This window comes from Dufourea novaeangliae, unplaced genomic scaffold, assembly GCF_001272555.1.
Source record: "Dufourea novaeangliae isolate 0120121106 unplaced genomic scaffold, ASM127255v1 scaffold64, whole genome shotgun sequence".
NCBI lineage: Eukaryota > Metazoa > Arthropoda > Insecta > Hymenoptera > Halictidae > Dufourea > Dufourea novaeangliae.
The window spans coordinates 1,447,388-1,474,510 of NW_015373954.1; the positions used below are offsets into that span (position 1 = coordinate 1,447,388).

At 43.5% G+C, this 27,123-nt stretch overlaps 1 protein-coding gene across 1 annotated transcript in view; it reads right to left on the reverse strand.

The window, feature by feature from the left end:
• Positions 1-26,922, reverse strand: part of LOC107186214 (Fanconi anemia group J protein homolog) — a 61,738-nt gene extending 34,816 nt beyond the window's left edge. Inside the window, exons 1-2 of the mRNA XM_015574036.1 lie at positions 26,578-26,922; positions 26,386-26,497 (exon numbers count right to left, since the gene is read on the reverse strand). Coding sequence (XP_015429522.1) covers positions 26,386-26,497; positions 26,578-26,892 — 427 coding nt within the window. The 5' untranslated portion in view covers positions 26,893-26,922. The remainder of the gene's footprint in view (positions 1-26,385; positions 26,498-26,577) is intronic.
• Positions 26,923-27,123: the final 201 nt, after the last annotated feature.

A 27,123-nucleotide genomic window follows, 5' to 3' on the forward strand; every position in this document is an offset into this window, starting at 1 on the left:
TAATCTACGTTTCGTAAAGTAAATTCATAGTTCTCATAACGTGGAGGTCACCAAAATCACAGGCTTTTCAAAATGTCGGTACTACAGATTAGTTTGGCCGCCAAGTCCCGTAAGGTCTACTCTTATACCTCGCCGGTGCTAGTATTACCCGCTCCAGGCCACTTCAGAACACGGGATACAGTAGTGCCCATTTAGTATTCGCATGTTTCTTAACCAGTCATTATGTCTCTAGCTCTCCCCACCAATTCTACTGCACTGTATTCTCACAGCAAAAATTAGAGAAGTACCAATTAGTGTTTTGCCCGACCAGCCGATTAATTGGCCCCCAAAAAGCCGGCTAGTCGACCAACCATAAAAGTGGTCGGTTAGTCAGCTTAGTCAGCCCCTAGTCGGTGCATCTCTAGTAAAACTGTCGAAATAAAAAAATTGATGTAGAAAAGTTCAATTTACTGTAAAACGAGTCCTGAAAATCTAGGTCCCCCGAGTCGCCAGAAGTGTGTTTACCGGCTCCCCTCTCCCAAAACGGCGAGAAATATCGCCATGTTGGCGAAACCAGAGACAGAGGAACAGAATACTCCTGAGATCTCGGTGTTCGTTGTCGTGAACACACACCGGGGTTTGTTCCTGATTCGCCAGGGGGTTTGTTTGCGCCGGCTGTCCTGCCGTGGATACCAGAAGCCCTATTATCGCGATGGCCCGCTTGTTTCCTTCGCGGGGGTCGCGCCGGTGGGCGAAAGTAGCAAGAAAAAAAAACCGGCCGGGGGTTGAGGTGGAGGAGAAGACTCGAGGAAGCTGGTTGCTTGTTAGCAGTAACTTGTTAGTCGAGCCACTCCACTAGAAACTAGGGAAGAACCGTAGAAGGAGGACCCTTCTTCGCCTGTTCCCTCTCTCTTTCTCTTCCTGAAACGATCTCTAGCGCGGAAGTCGCGAGAAGAAGGGAGATCCTTCGGTTCTTCGACGGCCTCCAACCCCTTCCGGAAGATTACGAAGGATCCTGATCGGACACGGAACTGACAAGTCCGTTCAAATAGTCTCTCTCTCGATCGTGAAGGCTGGCCATTGTTTGAATGACCTCTACCCCCTCTTCTCGACGTTCCACCGAACGGCATTGTTGTACCCCTTGATCGCCTTCTTCATCGAGCTTTCTTAAGGCTTTTCCGGTCGCTTTTCACCGATCGATGAGACGAGAGATGAAAGCACTCGCGGATAGGAAATCGTCGCCAAAGTTTGTACACCATGGTGAATTGTTTATGGGGATCGACGAAAGGTCGATTGTCTCTCACCAGGATGATTATCCGATGCTTGATTGACTTTATTGATGGGAGGATGCTCGGGGATTAATCGAGGAGACTTCCCGTTGAATCGACAATTTCAATGTTTTTCTGTGTTGCGATTAGTTTCAAGGTTCTGAAGTCCAGTCAGGGGAACTGGGAGCTTTGTAATGGGCAATGGTTCGTTCGGAATATTTGATATAACGTCCACACGTTCAGGCGGTTTGATCTTTCGTGAAAGGGGGTTGGTCGGACGAGCGGCCGAGAGAGCGCGTGTGCTTTTGTCCGCGGCTGTACAGCACTTACGAGGCGAATATGGGCACCATGAGTGCAGAACCCCCCCCCCTTACAGAGGGTTGACGATCAGGGTAAATATGGCCACTGTAATGGCGTCCAAGCGACATTTTACTCTTTGACGCGCCGCGCACGCTTTTACCGAAGGGTGTTCCTTGCGTTCTACTACCGAGAGTATTCGAGACACGTAATTTCTTTCAAACATGACTTGTTGAAAATAGTAACGAACGATATTGCAATGAATCGGTTGTTGTAATAATAAAAAAGAAATTATAGGTAAATGTTACTGGCGTTAACTACGAGCGTTGAATGTACATTAAATTAAATTGTGTAATATAATAATACACATAACATATAGTATAGTATAGTACGTCATAAAATGTATAGTAAATAAAAGGTCAACATAAATTCCAGCAAATGCGCTATTATAAGTTCAATAATCGTAAAATACGAAATCTGCGTCAGTCTTTCTGACGGGCCTTGGTAGTTCAAGTGTCAATATTCTCGATGATCAGTTAACATTTCACGCGACCAATAGCCAATGAACTATTATTAAACAGTTCAATCATAGTAGCAAATTAGACGCATGGAAAACAGGAAAAACTTTAACAGAATAACGTAACAATTTCTCTTGCTGATCTAAATTTAAAAACCTATTAATAGGGTTAGTGCTAACTGTTCAATGTCAATAAAATGTTAAAATGGGCTATTGGTTCTTGATATTATGAAAACCAAATTTGTTCCACAAGATACCAAACAAAAGCAGTGGGCGGATTAAAAACGCGTAATATCGAGGCAACTATCTCCACTCTCTTCGATTACATTCAACAGCACTTGAAACGACTACGTGTTCGATCTTATTACTTCTTTTTCTTTACTATCGATTTACCGCAATCACCGGAGTCCATCGAATCCTCCGACGATCTCACCGATTCGAACGAGCCATCATCCTTCACCCCGCAATCTCGTCCCCAACTTCAAACTCACAGCGTCCTCTCCACCGCCCCCTCCCCTCAAACAGAACGAATACAACTCGGAAAACCCTTTGGATCCCGTTTCAAAAAACACACCACTTTCATCCCTTTATTAGCCGATAAACGTCTCCAGTAACCACCGTTCGATCCAATTAGAAAACAGACGAATCCTCCATCTCGCGTCAGGCCAGGATCTCCTCTCCAGTGACCGATCCCTCTGCTCCCCTCTGCACCCGGTCTTAGGATACACACAGAAATCGTCGGATAGTAACCTGTCTCTCGAGGCCGAGGCGAAGGGTGCGCGCACCGGTTCGTCGATCGAAAACGAAAAGAAGCCTCGTGGAAAAGAAGCGACGATCGAAGATGAAGAGGGAGAGACAAGGTCCTGCAGGATCCATCCCCCACCCTCTCAGCCCCTCCCTTCTGACCCCGTCGCGCAAAACGAAAACCTCGGGAACGGACAAAGAACAAAAGAAGGAGAGGGGGGGAGGGAGAAACGAGGCTCTCCTTGCTTCCTTCATAAAGGAAGCACAAAAGTACATCTTTCTCGGGGGTAAAGAGAGAGAGAAAGCCTCCAAAAAGAAGAGATATCTATTCGGTAAACAGACAGACGGACAGACAGATGGACAGACAATGATGCTCATCGTTCGATGGACAAAAGGGTCTATTGCGTAAACACTCGAAGAGGGACCTGACCCGGCCCCTTGGGCCCCCACAGGCCAGGCACAATGCTCGAAACGAGAAAGAGGTCGCGCACGCTCTCTTCCCCCACCCATCCATCCAGAGCAACTTTTTACCCTAGATTAGAAGGATAACTGGGCCCGTGTCGTGCAGAATCGCGGGCCCCTACCTCCCAATTTTTACCCTGTTTTTCCGCGTTTCCCTGTTTCCGCGATCATCAGATCCGATACGATTTTTGCCCAGGGGAAACGGACGTACCTATGTGTATCGTTTCCGCCCGCGCGATCTGATTACCATCGGGCTCCTCGTCTCGCCACGACAGCAACGGTGGATCTGCGGTTGGAGACGATTGTTGGAATTGTGTGCCGCGATTCTTCGATCCGGATAGGTACTGTGAAGAGCCCCCGGGGAATACACACGTGAATCGGTCGAATGGAGAGACACAGGGAAAAACGTTTCTTATTCTGTGACAGGGGACACTGAGACACGGGAGGCAAAGATTCGAAATTGGAAAACGTGTAACGGCGTTCACTGGCCTGAGTTTCGACGAGGCGACAACCACGGGAAAGAGAGATCAATCGATGAACTATGGGAGTTGGTTTCGATTTATTCCACGGAGCAGAGAGGAATATCGTAGCTTTAGTTTTTAAGTGTACTATCTCCACTGGTTTCGAAACTGAGAAAACTGAGTTTGAAGTTTAGCAAGTTTAATATTGTAGAAGCAGGAAAGTTGTGAAATAATCAAATACATTATAATATCATCTACTGGATAGCTAATTATTAGAATAGTTAACAAAATTTTATCTTGCTTATTTACTGTCAACGTAAATGTTTAATTGGTATTAATGTTTGGAGATATAACTATTAAGAAAAAAAGTTTCGGAGTTAGCACTTAAAAGCATATTTAGTATCTTCTAGGTTGCATTTTTTGTGATATTATAGTGAGTTTGTATTCTTTGGATCAATGAGACGAATTTGGATTGATTAACTAAATTTGTTTGGAAAATGGAGTTGGGCAGTTAAGAACTCGAACGACGATATGCTACGCTGCGGTTGGCGAGAAATCCCAAGCAGGAAAAAATCTCCCGTGGGACATTCGTGATGTATCCCTCGACTTCGTTACGTTGTATATCCCTTGGATCCGTTCGTTGATATAGAAATATAGAGTATCGTCGTCTAATCCCTTTAATTAAACACTACGGGGACCAGCAGCTTCGGATTACCCTTGATTCTCATGGCAACTGCATAACGGCAAGTAATCGTAACGTGGAGCATTTTATATTTAATTTTAGGTTAGGTTATGTATATTATTTTCTTTATAATTTTCGGTTAGGTAACAAATATTATTGGATTGTTGATCTGGTTTTAACCGAGTAACATTTCGATCATGGATTATTACGATGGCTAAAGGTGGAATGAGAATGTATTCCTATCGGTAGAATTATTTACATCATTGAATATCTTTTCAATATCATCAATTTTGAATATCATTCAATATCTACGTAACTTTCATTCTTGTGTATATAGAGAATTACAAAAATAAAAAACGAAAAGAAAAAGAGGAAATTTTAAAAAGTATTTATAAGAATATACAGAAGGTTGCAATGTTATAGAAAGAAATGCGTAATTAACGACAAAATAACAAATAACAGAATAGAAAACAGAAAAAGAGCAAGAACTATGTAAGAGTATAGAAAATTAACAATAAAAGATTTCTTACAAGTAGCTTTCTGTATATTCTTGTAAATACATTGGTAAATATCTTTTTTTTCTTTTTGTTTTATTTTTGTAACTTTCTATATAGTCTTGTAGAACTTCTGTTCAATTTTCTTAAACATTCTGTATAGTTTCTATATTGTATATTTAAACTTTTTTTCTGTCATCTAGACTGCCATGCACTTGTGTACTGTACCAAAGGGTTCATAACCAGTTTATAAACAAATATTATTATTAATAAAATAAAAGGATATCGTAACTGAAAATCGAGCAATCGAAATCAGTGGACACACTCGTTTTTCGAAGCAGAAACACCTTTATCTTCCGTCCCTAAATCCCATTTTTATCCGGTCAAGAGTACGACTATTCGCGTGCTGCGTATTCCTGACTCTTTTAGTTTTCTCAAGCGAATCCTGCACTCCTAACTTTTCCTCTTCACCTAATAGTTCGTTTGCTGACCATTCCTCCGCAACTTCTCATCAACTGTTCCCTCGCGTTCTCGTTCCCCCCTTTTTTTTTGTTGCCTGGCCTCCTTCATTCAAAAGCTCGCGGGCTCTGTCGGTAGATCCTTAGATCTCTCCACTCCGAATGGTCCATGAGAGATTTACGGAGCACAACGTGATCTTTAAACGCTACAAAGCGTAATGTTTCCACTCTACATTCCAGTCGACCCGTAGATTCTGTTTCTGATGTGGTTAACTTTATCGCATAATAAGGTTGCATTCGGGAATTCAGAATTTCTAGTGGCCAAACAAGATTTTCGAACTACTGTAATCGATTCGGATGTTTCGCTACTAAAGTTGCTAATGAACCTACACGTCACCAGAAACTGACAATCACAGAGAGAATAGTGGAACATAAGAGGGCAAACTCGAGGAATAGACGCTGATTAACCTCTTTAGGGACGAATTTGTTAAGAACAGAATAAATATTTCCTTTATTGCTTAGCTATATTAGCTATAAGTATTAACAACAATCAATTAGTAAAGTACCCCGTTTTGTTGACGAATTTTCTAGTAAATACTTAATTACACTTTTGAAGAAAAGGGTAAATAGACGGCAGGTGTTTATGCATTTATAGCGTCCTTTAACATAGAATATATAAGCAATACGATAAATTGTATTTATATATTATTATTAACGTAGAAAAAACCTGCAGCGCAAAATTCCGAATTCCATCCCATTTGAATTTTTAGATACCGCTATCGAAAATTCTGAATTTGCGCAAACTTCCGTATTCTACTGATTAAACACTGTAAATAGCCTGGCACAAGGGTCGTAACTTGCGCAAAAGTCCCGTGAGTTTCCGTGACACCCGTTACGTCGTTGCGTCAAGAGTGGCGTCTAATGTCTCGAGTTTTCATCCAACTTCGCGAGCCCTCTCGCCCGACCCGGAAGAACACAGAGGGGTTGGCGGGAAAAAACGGGGGAGGAGAGACGAGAACAGGGGTGGTGGTGGAGGGTGGCTGGAGGAGGAAGAAGAGGCGAGCTTTTCTCCGGAAGATGGAGTAATGAGTACGGTCAGCTAGACGAAAGTCTGAAGAGAGCGAAGTGCCTTCGTACTCCTTCACATGTGTTCAATGACAAACGGCTTGCCTACCACTCGAAAAAACTCATCAGTGTTCCTAGATGCGCCCCTGTCTCTGGTAGGGCCGCGAGCCAGCGACGGTTTCGAGCCAATCGCACTCAAAGACAATTCGACTTTTTTTTCTGTATAAAACAGTAGAACCGAGACAACACTTTGCGATCAATCCTATCGGTGACTTGATGCTTTGGAATTGGAAAACAAAATTAGAATACCCCGCGAGAATGACATTAGAAAACTGTTTGATTCGATCCAGAAGAAGATCCCGTATACCCTATGAAGAAGCAGCAACAATTGCAGAGATCGGGGACAGTATCAAAGTGTCTCGAGCCAGTAAATAACTTGAACAGAGATTCGTTAAAACTACTCCTCGAAGTTTCTAAAGCTTCATGAAACCCCCGTTGAATTACATTATTTAACACTAATTTGACCGGTCGTGGAAGGTTTACTGTTAATTCTTCGATGAATAAATCATCTGTTCCAGTGAAGAATATAAAATAAGTAATTATTACACAGGACACTTTTGAAAACACGTGAAAAAATTTCTTAAACTTTCTGTATACCTTCGGAAAGATTTGAAACCTTGGGTAAGGACTCCCATCTCGAAACCACCTCCATTTCCAATCCATCCACCGTTAATTGGCCTCCCCCCTCCCGAAACTCCCCCGAAGACCGCATGGTCTATCGCGTAAACGGTATATACTACCGGACGAATTATTCAAATGTAAACCTTTTAATCGTTCGAGAGCCGAGCGCTCGAGTAGAGACCTCGAATACATTTCGTTATCTCGAGGATGTCTCTGTTTTCGACAAAGGAATAAAATATTGGTGCCCGATCCCGTCCATCGGCGTGCAGAATCGGAGCCCTCGCTAATAGCGTCGTGGCCTCTCCCTTATGCGCAAAGAGGGTAGGTAGCCTGAATCCCGGGGTTACCACTCTTCTCATCCGTCGCTCTCGACAGGAACACGGCGTCTACTCTCCGTTTCGTCCCTTGGTGGAAAACGGAACCGAATAAGAGAACGGGATGGAGGGAGGGAAGGAGGGGGAACGACGTGGCAAGAGGGCCAGTCGAGGCGAGGCGAGGCTAAGCCGGAGCAAGCCAGGCAGCACAGAGAGCATACAGAGAAAAGAAGGGTAGGACACGCTGGAAAGCTGGGGGTAGAGGGCAAGAGTCTGGTGCATGTGCAAGGAACGCTTGTGCACGCGTGCACCGACCGCGCATATGCACGCGCGTACCATTCCTGTATAACAGACGTACACACACACATACACCTGTGGACAGAGAACCTCGAGAGGAACCCCTTCTTCGCGGGGGGAGAGAGAGAAAGCAATCCCGTAGTAAGAGAGAAAGAGTCTCTCCGAGAAGGTATAGGCGAGAGCCTCTATAGAAGGCCAGATGGGCGTGGTGGCTGTGACGGTTTTCGTCCAATGGGAATTCAGGATCCTCCTGGGCTAGAAGGACAATGTACATGGGCATTTTGCGTGTGATGGAGACCATCCAGGCGGCTCTGCTCTCTCGACAAAGAGCACCAAGTCGAATGCCATCCGCCGTGGGGAGATCCCCAAGTGCCTCTTCCTGGGACCAGCATCCGGTTAGACGCGGAGGACCGTTCCAAAGGGGAGGGGGTGTTTCGCGGCGAATCTCAGGCCGGATCGATCCGCCGTTTTCGAGACCGATGATCCACACACACACGCCAGACTTTTACCGTGCTGGACCACACGAGATGGACACAAGTTTCGGGTTTTTTTGTTAACCCTTTGACGCCCAGACCCTTGAATCGATATTTTGAAATTATGAGAATGACATAATTAGGTGTACAAGCTGATTCGTGGCTCCCCCATAATTGATTATTGACTCGAAACTATCATCATTTTTTTAGGAAGGTGTCACCAACTACCCGAGAAATCGCGTAAATGTGTAGAAAATGATAGAGAATATTTTCAAAAGTAGTCTATTTTTTTTTTTTTTTGAGATAAAGAAATCTATGAAAAAAAGGTCACGAACTAATTTGTATACCTAATATATATTTTTGAATGAAAATATCGATATTAAACCAACCTATTTAATATTTTTTTTTGTCTTTATTATTAATCCAAACACCCCTTTGGGGGAAAAAATGATTTCTCGCATTTAGTTAACTCAAAAATGGTCTCGATACCCTGTACCTCATCTGTAGACTCGCGACAAAACCCCTGGATATATGACTTTGCTAGATGTGACGTATAAATTGCATTGGGCGTGAAAGGGTTAAGAAGAATTTCTAAAAGTGAGAATCGATTGGATGACCGAGGAAACAGGGAAAGACTGGAGGACGCCCATGAAATAGATACAATGTGTCGGAATGTTCCAGATGTCCATGAAACTTTTTTGAAAAACAGGAGCTTCTTTTAATAACCAGATTATTTTTCGTATCTTTACTGGCTCATTTCGATGAATCGATCGGAAAAGCTAAAAGGTTAAACGATAATTACTGTAACGATTAAATGCTTCGATACCGAGGTATTCGGCTCGGATTTATTAAATGTAAATATTCATTCATCCCCCCCAGATTAATCAATCCTCGATACAAATTACCGGTCGTACAAACAAATCGCGTATACTTTGCTGGATATCGAATTTTGCAAACATTAACTTGACAGCTGCCAGACACCTTCGGCGAGCAAACATTTCGCCCGCTTGCGTGTCGGTTAATCGGGGCCGAGAAAGTCACGTCGAATATTTCTCGTTCACCGAGAACCAAAAAATCAACAATGTATATTCTTCTTTCTAACAGGTAAGTGGAACGAATCTAATAACGAGCGATGTAGATACCGATTTATAAATATCCTTTCTAGATGCATGTAGATACCCACAGCCTTCAAAATTAATCCAAAAGTCTCCCATTTGATTTAGTAAGGTCCTTTCTCGATATAGATACCCACTGCCTCTGAAATTAATCAAAAAGTCTCCCCTTTGATTTAGAAAAGTTCTTTCTAAATATAGAATCCCGATAACGGTGTTCAAGTGACATTAATAATCAGCTTCTCGTCGGTATGATTCTCGAACCACGAAAAATCTATAGAATCGCGTAAACCGTACCAAAGTCTCTAATTGGACATTGCATCACGCGCAGTAACACACACGTCCGTATCGTTCGTTGTCCGAGATTTCCTTTTACGGGGGCAATAGTTACTCTCGCCCGTCTCTTATTCGCGACGTCCTAATGTCGGCCAATTATCACCTGGTGCGTGTGTAAAACGAAAGGAAAACGCCGCTCGGGCCTGGCCGTTTTTTTTCCCCTTCCTTTTTATGTTTTTCGTCGCTGCTGCCAAAATGGCAGCGACGAAGGGGATCCACGGTCTCTCTCTATCTCCCTATGTCCTGCCTTTCTCGTTAAACGCGAATGAAACTGGTCGTGCCTCGTGGTCGTCGACCGATCGATATTATCATAACAAATTCCCATCGAGCCGAATGCCTTTCTCGATGAAGCCTGGTGGTCTCATTAAACGCAGAGCCTCGTATAGCGCGCGGCTACGTAATGAGAATCAGTTAATTAGTGCCGTGGCACGGGGCGGTTTCACAGTCGGTACATGAAGTGCATCACGTGCATGCTCGCCTTACACGTGGAACGGGAGGAAGGGGAACGGATACACACGTTGACGATGCGGCTGCGATGGAGAGGCTATCGTAGAGGTGGAATAAAATACAAAAAAGAAATAAGAGAAATTCCTGTGGATAAAAAAGAATCTTGATAAACGACGAATTATCTTGTCGAATTCAAATGTGTGCCAAAGTTTGACTACAATTTCGTTGCTTAAGCCTCTTTACACCTTACAGTTTTTTTGTGTGCTATGTTGAAACACTTTGGAAAATAGGCAACCTTGAAGATGTACATTGTTTCTAAGAATAAAGATAATTTTACACTTTTTTTCGTATTTTAGACTGAAGTGTATTTTCTATTGCATGGAAAATATTGGATTACACTTTCCTAGCTTTCTGTGTCGGTGTTTATAATTTATATTACGTATGGAAAGCCGAATTATCGGCTCAAGGTATTTGTGGGAAATATCGTTAGGGTATTAGAGATGGTTAAATCTTACTCCTGCGAATGCCGATTCATAAATGTACGTATAACATTGTCCATCAAGAAAGCTTCAATATTTTTAAATACGTTAATATAAATATGACACGGGCAAGGAATCAATAACTATCGAGTATGAACCAGAGAGACCGATCGTACATTTGTCTCACTCTGACATCAAGAGAATTCGCAAAAATTTCACCTATTCTCGGTAAATTATAATTTCCCAGTAAACACAGTACAGAAGACAAACGCTCGTTCTTCTGGCTCGCGAATTTGGTTTTTCGCGGGCGGTGCACTTGACGCAGCCGTGCAACGAACATCGCATCGGTGCGTCTTTCATGATGATGCTTCACCCTCGAGGACTAGTCAAAGCATCCACGTTCTTACTCTCTCTCTGCATTACGTGTTATATACAATTCTACGTCTCTTCAAATAAATACGATTATATAAAGCTATAATTACGATTCTTCGTTTCCTTGAATCAATTTTTACTAATTATTCGCTTGGAAGCTTTTATCCTTCAACCCCCTTATTTTACATTCTTGTGGCAGTAACACGTTCATCAACAATATATACGTCAGTTCGTTGAAATTAAACCCTCAAATAGGAAGGAAAGTTAAACCACCATCTAGGGAAATGAATTTACGGAAGGCACCCAGAGGAAGGGGTGGAGGGTGAAACAGATTCAAAATCAGCTCAGTATACCCGCAAAGTTTCCCGATTCGGCTCCGTCATTGGGCACCAGAAACCGAAGCCAGACAAAAGGGAACGAGAGGAACCAGGGGAGGGGGATACATTGCGAAGGATAGGGATAAATATTCGAACGCAGTTTTCATGGAAGTTCATCGGTACGGTGGAGGGCTCATTCACGCGAAGGCAGCATTGTTTTCCACGGTCGGGGAGCATCCTGGAATCCGGCGGAGGAACCCACGTTCTCGGTTCCTGCTCTCACCTCCTTTTCCCGTGCTTCCAGTCGCATTTTTAATTTCCATTGTCGTCGTACCTCCCACCCTACCAAGCTATAGATGCACCGCGAACGCCCGCGACGAGTCCATGGTTCATCCCCTCTCCCTTCGGTCCCTCTTCAACCCCTTTCACATGCGCAACAAGAAGGACTGATCCAGACCACGTATTTACAGGGTATTCAAAAGCTTCTAATCAATTTTACCAGTGAAAAAATGCTTAGACGATTTTTTAGCGATGGCTAAACGACGGAGAAAGGAATTGTGAGTACGAATGTACCCTCAACCGCAGAATTGGGAAGAATTTTATTCGAATAATACATAGTGAAAAAGCAGCAGTATTTAAGAGTATCATCCGGAATCTGGAATAATTAATGAGCTTAAATAATTGCTTTGCCAAGTGACTATTCGTCAAACCTGTCAAAATGACGGATTACAGGTTTACTATTTTACCATTACTGAAATTGTAATGGTGCTTTTGATGGAATTTATGTTGGCTTTTAATTTCCTAGAGAATTTATTTTATGGTATATTATGCTAGATTGTCTTATATATTCTGTATGTTATTGAAGAATAGAGGAATACAAAATTCCCAGGGTAAAACTACCAAATGTACAGGGTGAGTCAATAAGAACTACTGTCTACAATACCTCGTTACTTATTGATCGTATAAGAAAACGATTCAATAAATTATGTAGCATTGTAATGGACACATCGGATGGATACAAGTTGATTTTTTTATGTCTTACTTTTTTGAGATATCAGGGTAATCTTGAAGTTTTTCAAGTTCAATGCGTCTTTTTTTTAATCCCACATTGTTATCAACGAAATGACGAATTAACCGATCTATAGCATGATTGTATTAAAAACAAGATTCACTGAACTTGCAAAAACTCAAGGTCGCCACGGTATCTCAAAAAAAAATAATCAAATTGTATCCACGCAATACATCCTTTAAAATCCTACATAATTCACGAAAACGTTTTCTGACACAACCAATAGGAAACGACTTATATTACACAGTTCTCGTTGACACACCCTGTATATGGGGTTCTGATCTCGGCTAGCTGGTCGACTGGCGAGCAGTTTCACGGTCTGGCCGAGGGGTGGCGCCACCGACATCATCGAGAAAGATCAGTCGAGCGGCGATCATGGCGGGGCGGCCTTGAAAAATTAATCCAAGGGGGCCAAGGGATCGATCGCGGTTCAGGCTCTGCGACCAGAGCACCAGAGAGTGTGGGAAAACGTGGAGGGCCCGAATGCGCCACGACGCATGGCCACCGTGTGGATGTCTGTGAAGAGGTACGGGCGCGCGCTAGTGCTCCCGCGGATCGCCGCGATCGCCCAATGACCAATTAAGAGAATTAAAGGTCATTAATTAGCATTCGCTTCCGCGCCGCGATGGAGGGATTCCTCCCGCTATGGGCGCATTATTCGCTGAACGCGCGCCCCCTTATGGAGGCCTTCGGCTCTTCCGTTTCGCAGACACACTTCGGCGAAAGATCCTCGCGTATTTACTTCCTTCCCTCCCCCCGCTACGTTGGCCGACAAAGAATTTTCTCACCCCGTTTAATGGGCCTCGACGTGTACCGATTGCAACCAGGGGATCTATCTGTCGACTGGGAACGTAGAGTCGACGGAGAACATCGAGGAACACGGTGTCGACGATTCTTTGCTCGTGGGGATCGGACTGGTCGAATAGAATCGAGGGATTTCGTTCGATGTTCTGTGTATCTGATGATGGAAGAACGGGAACATGTTCGTGGTTGATTCTAATTTGTTTATGACGCTCGGTCGCAGCATTCCTTGCTACTAGGGTGGAACATTCCTTGCTACAACTACAACGGTTATCAAAAGGGTCTGAGAGAAACAATAATGCATGTAACAAATCCTTCACGGTTAACCCTTTGCGCCCCATACATCTTTGGCGCCTGTAGGTAGTTCACTCCAGAGATTTTTAGGTGATATTTAGTTAATCACAATACTAAGGAAAAAATTATTTTTCATTAAAGCGCTTAACAGTCGCACTTGCACAATGAATTTCACTAGATTTCTAAAAAAAATATGTGTAAATAAGCTGACATGTCAACAGTACAGCTGGTAGCTAAAATAGATCGCCTTTACTTGCTGCTAACACTAGTAGCTGGAGCGCAAAGGGTTAATACCAAGTTGACACAAGTGTTCTGGGTTAGATAAAGGAAATTTTCGATCATTCGAGCTGCCAGGATTTTGATTCTGGACCGCTGTGCGCCACGGCGTAGAGCGAAAGAAGAAAGCAAAAAAGAAAAGAAGATAGAAGCAGAAGAAAGACGAAGAGAAACTGAGTAGAGAGAGCTGGAAAGAATACGCTCGCGTAATGTACACTCGCGCGAATAAAGTGCGGTGGGTCGAAGGGGTAGGGGGGTCGGTAGAAGGCTCGAGTTGGAGGAGCACAGGGGGTGGGAGGGGACACGGTGGGGTAAGCGAAACACAAGAGGGGGCAGGAGGGCAGAAAGAAGGTGGTCGCGGCATCCTTTGATCTTTACGCACGCACACACGAGCACAGAGAGACGTTGGAAAAAGGACACGCGCATATCTTCCGCAAAGAGACCCCCATACATATTCATGATCCCGGGGTTGTGCACGCGCGCGCAAAAAAGGCTACGAGGCGCTCGCGAGAGCTCACTCACCGCCAACAGCACACGTGTGTGTTTCCACTCTGTGTACGCGCGCTTTTGTTTTATTCTCGTGCGTGTATGTGTGTGTGCGTATGTGCGCGCAACAGCACACGCATACAGGGTGTCCGCGGGAACAGTGTATTATTTCCGTTACTCCCTAAACTGTTTGAAATACGTGGAAATAATTTACGTGAAATTGAACGGCACACGAGATGGCTAATTGACGGTCCATGGAGATTTTTTTTTTTTTAATGTTATTTGTTTGAGAGATATTACGGTCAAGTTTGGCTTTTTAAATAGAATTATGTTTTCTTTTTTAGTTCTTCAAGAATTCAGTGACCTTATTTGTATACACCACTTTTTAAGACAGTTTTTGAAATGGCGCGCTTACAAGTTTACTGAAGAAAATCTGCTCGAATAGAAAGTCGGTCGTTTCTTAGCGCCTCAAGTGCCACGTAAATCGGGAAATTTGTGAGAGTAATATCTCGAGAACTGTTTTAAATATCGGGTACACATTACAGGTTACTGAATTTGTCCTGGAACGAACTATCAAGTGATGTAAAAAAATATATTTTTTACACAAGTCAAAAACATCATTTTTCAGGACAGCGAAAAGAAACTGATTCCATTCACGTAGCACTTCATATATTAAACAAAGTGATACTATCATCATGTCACTTTAAAGTATCGGACTTCAACTTGTGACATTTTCCTACATGGTGGAATTACGTATTGGAAGCTATTTAATACGATAAAATGAAAATCGACAATTTTTAACTTTCGACACATTTCTCGCGAGGTTGCGATATAATTCCATTTAGAACACCAAACTTGCTTTTCGTATCTCTTAAAATAATAAATGTTAAGAAAAATTCGCCTCGACCCGTTAATTAACCCCCCCAAAAGCCATTCAATTCTCTGTAAACAGTCTTATTCCAAACTGTTTAGCAAACAACGGATTGTATACTGTACGCGGGGACACCCTGTATATTGTGCGTATATGTACGCCATAAATTTGAATAGCCTCACCGTGCCAGGGGGATGGAGAAGAGTGTGTCTGTGCACACATACACAGCGCAAAGTATGCGCACGCGGGCGCAGAACGTGCGCGGGAGTAAAAGTTTTCTGTACTTAACTAAGCCCCGCTCTCTTTCGAGAGAGAGGGTGTCGGTCTCTTCGTCCCCACCTCTACCTTTTTCCCTCGTTCCGTTCCTTTCTGAACGGTCTTCCGCCGTGCGCGGATGATGGGGCCAGCAGGGTTCCCCCGATAATGAAAGACCCCTGGATTCGACCGGATATTTCGGAATGGAACTCCTCCGGAATGGATGCTTGCGAGCCGAGGATTTTTACGGGAACGTCGAGAAACGAATACGCAGAGGAGTGTTCCTCGATTGGCTAGTCGGAACCGCGAGCGAGCCTGCGTCATCGATGATCGACGTGTTAGCTCACTTTTTTCTCGGTTTTTGTAGAGCTTTAACTGATTTGAATAATTTCAAGAAAACAAAATTAAAAATGGGCCCTTAACACTGCCTGAAATTGACTTTGTATTAAACTACAAATATCTCAGAAAGTATACAAAAAAACTTGTTTTTATCGACGCAATGTTATCGCGAAAGAGAAAAAAAGGAGCGTCATCAAGGGTTTTTCCTACACGCGGTCGCAATCTAACAAGAGCCCATGAAACAGAAATATCATTTTTTTTTTTGTTTCGATAGGCGAACACGGGGAATGCAAAGTTATCGGGAGGATCAAGAGGGCTACCGCTCGAAAAACGAAAGCCCCTTCCCCTCCATGGAAACATCGAAATTTCAATTCGGTTAATTCGGGAGGGAAGAACGGGGAATTCGTTGTCTGCGGTCGAAATACCCTCCCCGCGTGGCGGATGGACAAGCCGAGCGGAATTCCCCGCGCAGATTCGGACGTTACAGAGTGACGATTAAAAAGCCGATTGATTGACGCCGCGCCCGGAACGGAACACGTCGCGGGCCAACATCAAGTATTTTATTCATCTAAACGATCGTTCGCGGTAATTCGGTAAACTAAGCTCCGCGCATCGATGCCTCGATCGTTCCACGGAGATTGAAACACGTCGGATGAAAACCGAAACAATCTCACAGGATTTGATCATCGTTTCTCTCTATCTTCGTTCCTTTTTTTTTTTTTGTTACGAAAAAGCAAGAGAGAAATGGTGTTCCGATGGAAATAACGCGTTTCCAAATAATTCCTCCCGCTCATCGATGATTTGGAAATTCTATGGTGATATTCTAATTTTTATATTTTTATTCAGGTGTTTTCTGACCGTTAACCTCTTGAGGGATACTGGCACATATGTGCACGTTTAGTTTTTCTTTCATTCAAGTGTGATTTCAAAGATACAATGAATATTATTGTAAATAAATTCGGAAATTCCGTAACAGAAAAAGAGGATATCCTACCAATCGATTGTCGTTAATGTTTGTAAATATATTTGAAATAGGTGCAGCTGAAAAAGAGTCTCAATAATTTGTCCCTGAAGAGGTTAACCCGCTCACTGTGATTGTCCACTACACACAGGACACCAACTTTATCGATGGGTTAGTAATATCAAAAATATGGGAACAGATGTTTCTGATATTAGTAACTCGTTGATAAAGTTCATGTCCTGTGTACAGTGGACAAAGACAGTGAATGGGTTGACACGTTGAATGCCACAGTGGAAAAGGTTGTACGTAGTCAGACACGCTTTATTTCGTTTCTGTAACACTAGAACTGCGAAAACACTGAAAATAACTGGTTAGTAGATTCTTATAACGATATTTAATACGTTACAACAATGCATTCCCACAGATCTTTCATAATCTTTATTACAAATAAAAGTTACAGAATCAATACATATACACGTCTCATCAGTTTCAACACGGTATCTTCGTTAATTCTTTGTAAAATAATATTTTCCACCTTTCTTAATTATCAGACCTAGTCCCATACTTCTGTCCGTTAGGCTTCCCCACATTACCTTCATTAACCCTTAGTACAATAATAGTTTCCCCTTTCTTTAGTTATCAGATCAGGTCCCATACCTTTGCCATTAGCCTTTGTCACATTACCTTCATCAACTGTCTGTACAATACCATTTTCCTCTTTCTTCAATTATCAAGACCTGGTACCCTACTTTTACCGAGGTTATGACAGTGACATGTCACCCAAGGGGATCGATCCTCCGCAGAATCGAACATCCCCGATTCAAACCTCGTCGTTCACGTGGATGGGATAGGTGGGCAGTTAATCGTCGGAGAAACGATGTCGCGCGTCACCGACGACAAAACAGACACAGGAACCGCGAATCGTTTTGGAACGAGAAGCGACGGGAAAAATTCACGGCGTCAATTGGCGGAGCGACGGGAACCGATACACACGCACCGGGGGCGCCTGGCGCCCGCAATTTAACCCTGCGAAACATTTCCGGCCGAATGAAAAAATGCCCAGGCAACGTGGGCAACGCCCACCCCCTTCCCTCCCCCCTCCGTACACGATCGATTCCACGTGAATTACATCGAGGAATGCGCGCGGTCGAATTCGTCGAACGGCCTGAATTCACTCGAGGCTGCAGATTATTCAAGGCCGACAGTCAATTTATCTCTCCCCGTGGTTCATACACGTCATTTTTCATTAACTCCGACGAGCTACGCGCCTTGACTTCGGGCCAGATGGGGGGGGGGGGGGAGGGAGAAACGGGGTAAGATGATGTGTGTCTTCGAGGGCAATCCGTTGCTCGTATCCTTAACTGGTTCGTCGAAGAAAATGATGTATCTGATCTGATCGAATGTCTCGAGAGTTTTTATTCGCGACAGAATTTTCATCCCTTGGTCCATGTCATTTCCTCCCCCTTTAACACTAGAACTACCAAACCAGTAAAAATCACTGGTTAGTATATCCTTATATCGACGATTAAAATGTTACAACACTTTCTCAGATTTTTCCACAACATTCATTGTAATATAAAAATGAAGAAATAAAAAAAAAAAAAATATATAAATTTAAATACTTTCAGAAATATGTCATGTTTACCCTATGCAACTTCTCATCTTGGACGACATATCGTCTATGAGAGCCTTTAGTAACCAATCTGACATAAAATTGTTCCGGTATCATTCGTACCCATAACGTCTTGTCGAAAGAGCATTGGATGAACAAAGAACGCCGTGTGTGCTGGTGAGCAAACGAATTTCTGGAACGGCGGATTAAAAGAATCGTCCAGGGGGAGGGGGGGGGGGCGTCGTATCTGTGAGATCCTAGTCGGAACTGGAGGGACCCGAGCTATCTGGAATCGTTAGCCCCGGCCCTAGAAATCCTGGAACGGGCGATTCCAGGACACCGGGCGATCTTCCAGGGCATGCGGAATTATGTAAGATCGCGGGCAGTTTGGAATCTCTTCTCGCAAGGGGCGGCACTTTTTGAATCGCGAATCCTTTCTCGGAAGGCGAGAGAAAGGGAGACAGAGAAAGATCCTGGCGTATCCTGGCGGCGAGGCAGCCGAGCGTGCAATCGCGGCCGGTCGATCGAGTGTTCCTTGACCGGCCCCGGGTCCAATGATATATCCAAATCGACAGTCGAGGGAACAGGGGAGGGGGGAGAAAAGGGAGGGCCGCGACACCGGTTCTTGAAACTGGTTAAAAAAAGAGCATCGATTACCTAATCGGTCATTTAAGTTCCGTCCTTTCGGTTCTTTGATGTGTGGTGTCATCGAGAGTCATCGTTTCGACTGGGACAGAAATTGAACCATCTCTGGGGTTACGATTTGGGGTAAGTGACCTAGTAGGGCCAGGGGTTGAAACTGTTCCGGAAATAACTGTTATGAGGAACCGAAATTTCCGTCGATATTTGTTTCGGTGATGATTTTTATATAGGTTCTATAGCTGTTCTATGTCGATTCTGTACTCATTAATAATGCGTTTAAATTATATTAAATATGAAGAATATTGAAAGTGAGCGTTAATTTTACAATGTTATTATTATTACTATTATTAGTTCTTCTTTTCCGTGTACTTTTGCTTTTCATAATTTTCTAACTATGAATGTTCATTTGTAAAATACTGAACTTATATCTATAAAATAAATACAAGAAACTCATACAAAACCGAAATAGAATTGACACAGAACTGATACGAGAACCGAAAAAACAACAGTTCTAGAACAGATATAAGAACCAGAATCGAAATCGATATAGATGGAAATTTCGGTTCTCTAAACTGTCATAGAAAATACCGGCTCTTTAACACTGTATAAAGAATCAAAATCGGTATTATAACAGTTTTCAACCCTTGCGTAGAACGGTGAATTTGCTAGTAATGCTTAGCAAGAGGTCCGCAAGAGGAGGAGTCGAATAGAGGGTGAACGCAAAGAACCAGAAAGCGGGCCGCGAGAGAAGCCGGCGAATCGGCGTCGAAGGACCGAACAATGAGAGGAAAGGAGACCGCGGAAACGAAGGGAGAGGAGTGATTGTATAAAAGAAGGAGAAGGGGGTACAGTGGGGCCCCGTCGAGAACGTTGGGGACCACCCGAGAGAGGAGGTTCAGGACTGGTTGGGAACCGGCGGCGCACGCCATACCTTTGGGGGGTCCCTTATCTTCCGCGTCTGCTCGGGACCATCCGGGACTGGCTCAAGACCTGTCCGCAGACCTTTTGCTCCCGTGTGGATTATTCTGCATCCTATTATCGATCGATATAGGTACCATACATACAGACTCTTGCATAACGCGTACAACCGTTGCTCAGTCAGAGAACTTGCCTCGCGAACGTGGAAGGTGTGTTTTGTTATATTCCTAGTACATCGACGAGCAAACTCGGCTTCCACTAGGAAAAAAAGTGACGTAGGGAAAGGCCTCCTACCACTTGGTATAGAATTCATGCCAAATTAACATTCAATTTAACAAAACATAAATTTATCAAACGGCTGGAGGCCCTTACCCTTCGCCACTTTTTCCCCTAGTGAAGCCGAGTTTGTTGGCGGGTATACATGTATGTAACTTTGATTGTTTATATCTTTAAAATTATGGAGGGTCTACACCTAATATTTCGTATGTATCATTAGGAACCTGTGGACTATAGTCTCGCAAAATCCTGTTAAAATCAGAGTCGTACAATTGGGATCCTTTCCTCGTTACAGTCTCTATTCTTTTCGCCAACTCAGCACTAATATACGACACGTGATCTAATCCCGTGAATTTTCTCTTTCGGATACTTTGACACAATTTCTCCCAGTACACATAGTTGATGGTATCGTTCACGAGCTAAGGTATAGGCCGCCGGCGTAAAGGAACGGTTAAACAAAATGGCACCGCATGCAAGCCTGACGAGCAACAACAGTTCGAAACCCCCGAGTTCCGTGATTTTCCAGTCACAAATTTATGATCGTGGGTGAGGAAGACGAGGTATTATTAATCAAAAATTGCTAAAATGCCCGAGACGTGGTATCCGCAATTACCAGAGAATCCACAGAATGAAATCGTCCGTAGAAAAGGTGAAGCGTGATGCGTCAGGGGGGAGGGGGTGGTAGGCATCGAGAGGGGGAATATAAATTTCGAAAGTTTATCGCGGAATCGCATGCCGGCTAATGTCACTTTATTACAGCGGCGACAGACGACGTCGGGGACGAGTTCGGAATAACACGGCGTGGACTAACCTGGTTCCCACCCCCCCACCATCCCGTTCCACCGGCAGGAAACTTGGTAACTGGCAATAATTATCGGTGAACTATCAACGGAATTATATATTGTGCACCGTGGAATCGTCTTCGGGCACCTCAGCATGCAACAACCCCGTGGAATATGCAGCCCGGACCCTCTTTTCTGCGACGTTCTGACATTAATAACCCGCGACTGTGGTCCCGTCGAGGTACCAACCGGTGGTGGTACCACGGCGAACGGAAGTCTAATGGGCAAAGAGCTGAAAAGGAAACAGAATTGGCTGGTTCGAGGACGGTTCTCGAAAAACGAAACGGCGGAACATGCATCTGTACTGGGTTAAACATCGTACCACGAAGAACCATCCTCTAATCACAGATTTGTCAAGCAACGTTCATTTTACCGGGTAAATGGCACTTCACCTGGCCTGTTTCTGTACGTTCATAGAAAAGACAGAAGAGACAAAATGGCGACAAATGGTATTATTGGTCTCAGCAAAAAATGCTTCACGTAGAGTTGCATGGTTTTAAGAGTGATACATTCTGATGTTAATAGTTTATCCAGGCCCTCCCGAAACCCTTTAATTCTACGTAAACAAGTTTTCGCTGTGGATAATAACAGTCACTCAAATCGACCTCGGTTTATTCAAACGTTAATAGATAATTTCGTTACGTTCACTAGCACGAAACCATGTCAGACGTCTTTAATGTTAAGATTGGCTAACCGGTAACTTTCCGGCAAATGAAAACCGCAAGGATTCGTCGCAAAACCTAAACAAGATGAAAATTTCCCAAATTTCCCCTTACGATTTCTCTTAGCTCCCGAAGCAAGGTGGCTCGGATCCTATCTCGTCGGTGGAGCCAGAAGCTCTCTCCTCTGTGAAATCGGTTTTCGATCTAACGTTACGATCCGCGAGAAAGGGAGGCAAAAGGAGGGCCGCGGCAGAGCAAAGGGAGAAAAAGAGTACGGGATATAGAGAGAGAAAGAGAGCGACACGGTGAACGGTAGTTGAGGAATGGTGCAGGGCTACCCGCAGAGCACGCTACTTGCTGTGGCAGCTTCACGAAGGAAAGACAAAGGAGGGCCCACGCTTTCATCCGTGCCGACATTAAGGTACCTACCGTATACGCCCTTTTGGGACACAATAAGGTCCGCATGCGGGTCCAACGGATCTCACGTCTTCTACGTACGCATACGGCTTTCTTCACAATGAGAATCTTTCTCTCTCTCTCTTTCACCACGACTGGCCTCCCTCCCCTCCATTCCCCTCTCCCCTGCTTGTCATTCCATCGTTCGATCTCCTTTCTGCCTCCTGCCGCCCTCTTTACGCTCCCTTTCGATTTTCTCTACCGCTTTGTGTCTTCGTTCGCTTTCTAGCTTACTTCCCTTTCCTCTTATCCTCCCGCCCTTCCTCCACTACTCTCGATTTCGGAGCATCGCGGTATCATGATCTGGCCAATATCTCCGAACAAAATTTCGTCGAATAATTCGGAAAGAAATCGAAATTATCAAGAAATCCACCGTTAGCCAGATTACCTCGGTAATTATTAAAGTAAATTGTTTTCAACCGCGTGCTTGCTTCCACGTCCAGGATCATGCCCGCCCTAATTATCATCAACATTGTCTCTTGTCCCCGTGGCCGCGATGTCGAACCGAGAGCAAAACTTTGATTGCATTTCCAAGGTGCTTCAGAATAATAACCTTTTCCCGACGACGTTTCACTTCCGCGAATTCCAGGCGGGGGTAATTGCGGGAAACGGGTTTCGAGGTCTGCCCAAAAGCTAGTTAAACATAATTACGCTCGAGTCGCCTCGACGATCTATCAAAAGTTGAATTGCCGTTCCCCTTTGGTGGTCCTCGCGAATTCCCCCTCCCCCAAAATTAGAAATCGACGTAGGTAGTAAATGTAACGAGATAGATCGAGGAAAGAATAGATGGTCAACGGGGTGGGATTATCGATCGCACCGATACGATATAAATTTTCTATTCCTGCCTCGGGAAGACCTAATAATTTATTCTCTGTTCGCCAAGTTTACAGTCCCGGTGGCTAGCAGTGCCACTCGACTTTCGTCTCGAGGCGGAGCGTGACAGTGCCAGGAGGTTTCGGTTTTAAAACGTTCGGGCGAAATTCTAACCGAGTAGTCTAAAGAAATGTCGTGCAAAAGGGGACTCTACTCGCTATCATGACTAACGTTAATCGTGCCCTCGGTATTCTCGTTCGCCTAATTACGAGTGCGTGCCGCGGAGAAGCGTATCGAGCCACATCGAGTGTGTGTCGCCGCGATACCACAAACGCTCGAAGTAGGCCGCTAGAGTTTGTCGAATCTCCACGCAGTCCTCAACCCATCCACTTATTTTGAAACTTCTGTTACACGTGTATGTTTACGAGAAAAATTATATAACCGTCAGACACGCAGGCAGAGATCCGAAACTAGCGTCGCTAACCTTTGAACGCTCAGACCCTTAAATCGTTTTCGACCCTTCAAAATTATTTATTTATTTAATGTAAATAAACGGGCATAACCATTTTGTACAAAAAAGTTATAATAGAATGAAGATGAATAGCGAACTTTGTGCGATTGTGATATAGTTATGAAACTGATACATGTATTATGTTGTATCTTGTTATTTTGAATTCGAAAATATCGATATTAAACAGACCTATTTTCTTTTTTCATTTTTCTCTTTCGTTATTTATTTTCGGAGGGAATACTTGAATTTCTTAATTGAAATGGCGAAGATCTATTTTACATCAGTGAAACTACGGATCCCTGCTGACCAAAGTTATATATTAATTAGTTACAGAATTTGACACAATTTTAAAATAAGTGTTGCACCGGTTCAACACTGGGCGTTAAAGGGTGAATATCTGGTGTACTTGAAGCCTCGTGACTAACGAAGAAGAGATCTAAAGATAAATTAACCCAAATCATTCTGTTCTTGACACAGAAGGAAAATCGAATGAACGGGGGAGAATTAACATAGATAGTGAAGCTGAACGTGGTCGTAAAGTCACGTGCAGTAACTCGAATGGAAAATCACGCGACACGTTCGGTAATGGTACTTGATCCCGAAAGTGCGAATTAAATCCCTGGTACACCACATTTCCTCGATTCTTGATTTTAACACACACACGTTCGATATTGTACCTTTACGGTTTCGCGTGCTCGATAATTTCAGATCAGCGAAGGACGATGTCACCGACGAGAGAAGGAAGAAGGAGGAGGAAGTCGGGGTGGATCTCCATGCATGATTCCGGAAACAGAACACGGCAAAGCGGTAGTTGGGTACGTTACCAGTGGCGTTTCGTAGAGGGGCACAATCGTTCCTGTGGACGAGAAAGAAGAGAAAGACGACGAGGGAGGCACCCGTTCGGCACGCAAATTCGACGTTAACGGTGGAGAAACGTTTAATTTGACTCGAGCCACGAAATGGTACGCGCGACAGTTCCCCGTGGGATCTCCAGTTACGTGAAACTCCATTGATATCTATGACATTATGTGCCATTTTACAAGATTACAGTCAAACATCAGTTTGACATAGACAGTCTTCTTTTAATCACTTGAAAATGAACGAAAAACAATTAATATTACGTATTTTATGCACTGAATGACATTAATTGGCCATAGGACATAGTACGGAATGTAGGGAATGGTTCATTTATTCGAATTATTTTTATCTGGATGCATCTGAAACGATGCCGTTCTGCGTATAATAATGAAATAGTGTATATAAGTTTGATGGCCAGGTTTCATTACAACATCCACCGCGAATATTTAGATCGCTCGTTACGATACGCAACCTAATCTTCGGGGAGACGATGTATTGTGCAAAAGACGTAACTTTCGCGTCAGATAAGATACGCGGTAATTTTCCGTGGATACATAACAATCGATTCGCAACGTTCGAAGATCGGTTAGTCGCGTCGATACTGGACGGAAAATGTTAAGAAACTGATGCTTTCCGAAAGGTTCGAACAACGAGGAAAATAGCGATTCACGTAAAAGTAAACGGAATGTAAATAGATTCATACATATCTCGTGATGTTGTGCAACACCACGGCGGTATCTTGAAGCGAACAATGGAAGTTACCACAGAGTTTGTGTAAAAATAAACAGCATCGATGGTCTGTCCTGGGAACGACCAATGAAATACCGATCTCACGCTGGCAAAGCTCAGGGCCAACAAAGTTCCAGGACGCTACGGAAGAATTATCATTCCCGTTGCGCAATATCACTGCGACAAAGGAAGCTAAAAAGTATTATGCAAATGGGAAATAATAACCGAGGGGAACACGGTCGCGATCGAGGCCGCTCATACCCCGCGAAATTACGGTTCCGCCGCGAGCGTTCGCCAAAAAGACGTACAATATCCGTCGTCCCCCTTTTCCGCGAGCTGGTACCGCCAAGGACGAGGATCGCGACAGGGAAACTTCGAATTTAATTGTTTAGGAATTGCGCGAATCGCGAACAATTAGTAACATGCACACATCATGGACACGGAACTCCAACGTGGAGAGAGGGGGTTGAATAATTTAAATTAATACGATGGTTCGAATGCCTAATAGCCGGCTCTTTATCGTAGAACAACGGGGAACTTCTTTAATGTTCTTGTCCCTGTGGCTAAGAACGCCTTGATTACACGCTTGATATCTAGGCAGAAGCCCACGTGGATTGCTGCATGAAAGATTCTCGATCGTGGAGTATTGTCAACCAAATTGTTCTCAAGGAATCGCGATGTTAACCGTGGATCACGCGAAATTGATCCGCGTAAAAAGGGTGCTGCTTTATTGTACGATTTTTGGTCGGAAATAAATTCAATCGAAGCAATTGAATTTTGATCGAAGAATAGCTCTGAAGCAGAATATATCGGATCTAGTAATGACACGATTATTTAATTAAAAGATGTATCCTACCACTGGCACACGTTCATGACAAATGCAAAATGACCGCCCATTCTAGTGACTCTCTATTGGGGGCGCAATATTCGAAATGTATGTATTTCGTAGGCGTTCGTATTTGTCCGTACATGGTATTAATAACTTTCGTAACTTACTCCGTGGTTATTAACAAATACTTTCAAGGAATTAACTTTGTATTCGCGAGATGGCGAGTGAAAAAGTTTCGGCGAAAGTTTGGAACGCGTCGAAAGTTCCCAGGCGGGGGTAAACGGAAGACAGCGACCAATTTAGACGCAAGAATTACTTGACGCGATCATTTTGCATCTTTCGCGAGCGGTGGACGGTTGCTGTGACACGTTAAGAAATTGTCTGGAAGAGTTTTTAAAGTTCTGACAGGGGAACGTCGGGGAATTTAGAGGAAGTTTAATAAAGTCAACGGTGTTACGCTTGGGGAGGATGCATTTTAACGTTGAAAATTCGCGCGACACCCTAAGAATTTTGTGAACAAATCGAGCGATCGTTGAAGAAATTGTACGAAGACTTCATAATTTAAATGAATAAAAACAAGCAAAACATGTTACGATAAACAATGAATATGTTAATGTACTATGGACTCACCGGTATGATGATCATGCCATGCAAGAACACTGCACAAAAGAGCCAGTGTCTTTCCACTTCCTGTTGGACTTTCAAGAAGACAGTTCTCCTTTTTCTTGCAGCCCAGTATCACCTGTAAATATTGATATGGTTCGTCATCGAAGCTCTATTAATCTTATTTTGGTACTTTATGAATTACATTTAATGTGTTACCTTATTCATTACTGCAATTTGACAAGAATATGGTTTCACAGGAAGCTTCACCTGGATTCCTGCAATCTGTAGTTCATGGTGTACTGCTACTACAGGTAGAGTGTCTTCACAAGCTCCATTTTTCCTTGATAATTGTGCTGTGTGGGTATTCTTGAATTTCTTCTTTTGTTTACGATGCACCCTTGATTTCTGATGCAAATCATCGGAGTCAGAATCAGCAGCCACTGCATTATTATTCTGTTTTAAATGCGTACTTTTTTCCTCCCAACTGAACATCTGATTTTTGGGATTTAATCCTGAAGTGGACCCAAACATCAAAACATCTACATCTTCATCTGTCTGTACACTATCTGTAGACTTCTGAAACTTAAATAAAGTCTCTGCATCATAATCTTCGACTGGTCTTAATGCAACAGCTGATTCTTGGTCACTGTCCACTATCTCATGAATATTTGAGGTATCGCTCTCATCTGTAGAGATCTCTATGACATTTTTTGGACTAGTTGGTGAACTGCTTTCAGTTTGTGATTCTTCATTCTTCGAACG